The sequence below is a fragment of the Lipotes vexillifer genome, unplaced genomic scaffold, assembly GCF_000442215.2.
Source record: "Lipotes vexillifer unplaced genomic scaffold, Lipotes_vexillifer_v1.1 scaffold112, whole genome shotgun sequence".
NCBI lineage: Eukaryota > Metazoa > Chordata > Mammalia > Artiodactyla > Lipotidae > Lipotes > Lipotes vexillifer.
In genome coordinates, this window is record NW_006776285.1 from 2,407,808 (window position 1) to 2,411,377 (window position 3,570).

The 3,570-nt window shown below is 36.3% G+C and overlaps 1 protein-coding gene across 1 annotated transcript in view; it reads left to right on the forward strand.

The window, feature by feature from the left end:
- UTRN (utrophin) overlaps window positions 1-3,570 on the forward strand; it is a 503,258-nt gene that overhangs the window by 484,960 nt on the left and 14,728 nt on the right. The window contains 2 exon segments of the mRNA XM_007450323.1: window positions 562-670; window positions 1,995-2,087. Coding sequence (XP_007450385.1) covers window positions 562-670; window positions 1,995-2,087 — 202 coding nt within the window.

The following is a 3,570-nucleotide window of genomic DNA, read 5'->3' on the forward strand; positions in this document are numbered from 1 at the left end:
GTGCAAAAAAAAAAAAAAAAAAAAAAAAGAAAAACAATTTCCTCAGAATTACTCAGCTCTGAGTGACTGAGTTTGTATCCAAGCAGCTAAATCCCAAATCGTGCTCTTCACCGCTCTCCAGTATGGCTGTTAAATATTGATTTGAATAAAAAATGAGCTAATTTTGAAATTAGATAAATGTACTATATGAGAAACAGTGTTAATTTTTTAAAAGATGAATGAAACACGTTTCCAAATTCACTTGGTTGACATAGAAATAATGGAACAATTGAGGAATGACAGTGACATTGATAGGTAAGTCTTGCCATATAACTTAAGTGACTATAACTATAAGTGAGTTCTTCAAGGTGCCCAAATCAAAAGGGAAGGACCACTTGGTCCTCAGGTGAATACTGGTGAGCCCACCAACTGATGCTAAAATGTATTTGAAAATGACTGAGGGTGAAGAATGTTATGTGATTTCATTATCTGTCGTTGGGGAGGGGAAGTTAGAAACGGAAATGTTCTCTTTAATCGTTATTTGAATCTTTCCTCTGTTCTAATCTCTGAATGTGATTCCAGCCTGAATCTGATTCCCAAATCAATGGCGTCTCCCCCTGGGCTTCACCTCAGCAATCCGCACTGAACTACTCGCTGGATCCGGACCCCGGCCCACAGTTCCATCAAGCAGGTCCGTGTCCCCAAGACTTGGCTACTCCCTCCCCTGGTCTACTCTGGGCTTTGCCATTTTTTTGCTTTTCATTTTAAGTAACATTCTTACACATGGGTGCCTTAGGGCATAAAGGAATTTGTATTCTCTGTGGTCTCAGCTGAGTACAAAGCCATTTTAACTATACCAAAAAAGCAAACATTTTAGAATAATAAACTATAATGCGCTTGTTTATATAAGGTGTAGTAGTGGACTGAATTTTGATGAAAGATGAAAAAGAGCTCTTTCCTTTTGGGATGAGCACTATTTTTTTCTTTGCCTTAGGAACAATTCTTTTTTTCAGTAAATCTCCTGTCTCTAAAATTTCATACTTGTACACATTCAGAATAAAATACTAAAGAATATTGCACCATAGTTTTCTTTGCCTAGGGCTGGAGACTCAGTGTTCTGCTTTCTCCATCCTAGCTCCTACAGACATTTCCGCCCCTCCCACCCCCATCTGAGGCTGAAGTCCCACCCAGCCTGTCACTGGTCACAATGGGGACCTGTCACTGCTGCTAGGAAGGGCCCTGTCAACCAGGCATTCTGGAATGACATTTTGTTAATGATGAAATTAAGTTCTAAAATTCTACTGAGGACCACATACTTTAAGCAAATTAATTTGTTTATCTTTTGCTGCATTAATCTGTAGAAAACCTAAAATATTAATATTATTTTAATTTATAAATAAGAGGACTATTTTGCTATCGATTACAGACTAAAAAACATCAAAGTAAAAAGTATCTTATAAAATACCTCTAGTGGGAGTTCCCTGGCGGTCCAGTGGTTAGGACTCTGCGCTTCCACTGCAGCGGGCATGGGTTCGATCCCTGGTCGGGGAACTAAGATCCCACATGCCCCGCAGCATGGCCAAAAAAAAGAAAACTACCTCTAGTTTTGTGGCAGTATAAGCTAGCCTATGCTGACGTCTCCAAAAAGAAGGAAGGAAAAAGAAATTAATGGAATATCTTTCTCATATGAAAAAATACTTGTAATGCACAGTAGTGGAATTCTGACTAATAAATTGCAATAATATGACTATTATTTGTCACTCGTGAATTTTCCCCTGACATGTGGATTCTTCCTTTAGAAACATTTAATAAATTTTAATTATGTAAAATTCTGTTACCACAAAAAAATACAAAAACGGTTTTGGAATTTTCCCTTAAAATTATCCTTTATAAGAACTATTTTCACCTTGATATTTAGAGGCCAGTACTAGTATTTTCTCCCTGAAGTTGTGTTTTGGTGGAAGACCAGACATTAATTTCAGAGTGTCTCTTGTTCTTTCTATCTGCTGTCACAGCGGCAGAGGACCTGCTGGCCCCACCTCATGACACCAGCACAGACCTCACAGAGGTTATGGAGCAGATCAACAGTACATTTCCATCTTGCTGCCGTGAGTATGAAAGATCATAACACGACTGCTACGCTTTTTCCTTCCATTTCTTTTTTCCTGAGTGGGGCCATTTGTCTTCTTTGGTAAGATAACAAAAACCAATATTAGAAACAAGACTGTAAATTATTTGAAGATAAATCAAACATTCCGTATGTCGGCAAAGCAAATGAAGCCCAGCCTAGATACCATCACATCACTGGGTGCAGGGCCAGTGAGAACCTGCTCTTTGGGATTCTTTGGTCTTCCTTCTGAGTGATAACGTGAGGCAAATAAAACAAGCCTCTCTTTAAGGAGAAATTATCCTCTTCAATGCAGGCTGTGGTAAGAAATATGTATTACTTCAAAAGAGAACTTTTAGTGACATACCAAACAAGGTCTGAAAATGGCTTTTTCTAATGTAATTCCCTCTCTTCTCTTCAGACCTTGTCTTCTGATGTCATCAAATTCAGGTGTAGAAAGGGATTATTTTCAAATTTTCCTTTTTTTTGTTTTGGTTTGGGTTTTTTTTTTTTTTGGTTTTGGAGTTCTTTTCTCATGGAATAAAATAGTCACTGTATAAAGGCCAAACTATTTAAGGCATCACAGATTATGACCCTGTGAATTTTCCATATGAAAACTAAGAGCCAGAAAATAACCAAATAAAAACAGTTAAAATCCCAGAGGAAATTATATAATGATTGCTATTTATTGATTTTTTTCCCAAGCATTTTGTTTTCAGTACCTTGCCGCCTTGCAGTTTCTGCTGAGCTCTCACAGAAAACATTTCTGCTGTTTCAAACAGTTTACTGTATATATATAGTATATGGTGCTACAATTATATTTTAAATAATCTTTTAAATAAATATGATTATTTATAAATACATTTATAATTTTCAGGGTGATTAAATCTAGTCAGCTATTAGACTAAGATTTTAGTCTAACAGTATATACATATACTGTTATATATCATATATCCTGTATATGTAGTGTGTGTATATATATATATATATATATAAAAACAGCTTCTCATCGCACCCTTTTCCATCCTCTCAGAAAATATTACTTTATTTTATTTTATTTTATTATTTTTAGAAAATATCATTTTAAATGAGGGAAAAGACATTATCAGGAGTGTAGGTAAACATGATATATTGACTTCGTTTAAAAAGTATGCTTCAATTTATACCACTCTGCAGTTTACAAAATGCCAACCTTAGTGGGAAGTGGAAACAGCTATTTGAAATATAATCTCCTCTGAATTTTCAGAAGTAATTGCCTAAAGGACATATGGCAGTTTCCACAAGTCCATAAATATATTTGGGAGCATATAATTTCCCAGGTTATTATTTGTAATTTCATTTCTCAAAGTTTGCAGAATCCTATGTACCATATATCAATCTTCGTGCTCACCCCCCCCCAAAAAGCATGTGCGCGCGCACACACACACACACACACACACACACACACACACACACACACACACACACACACACACACACACACA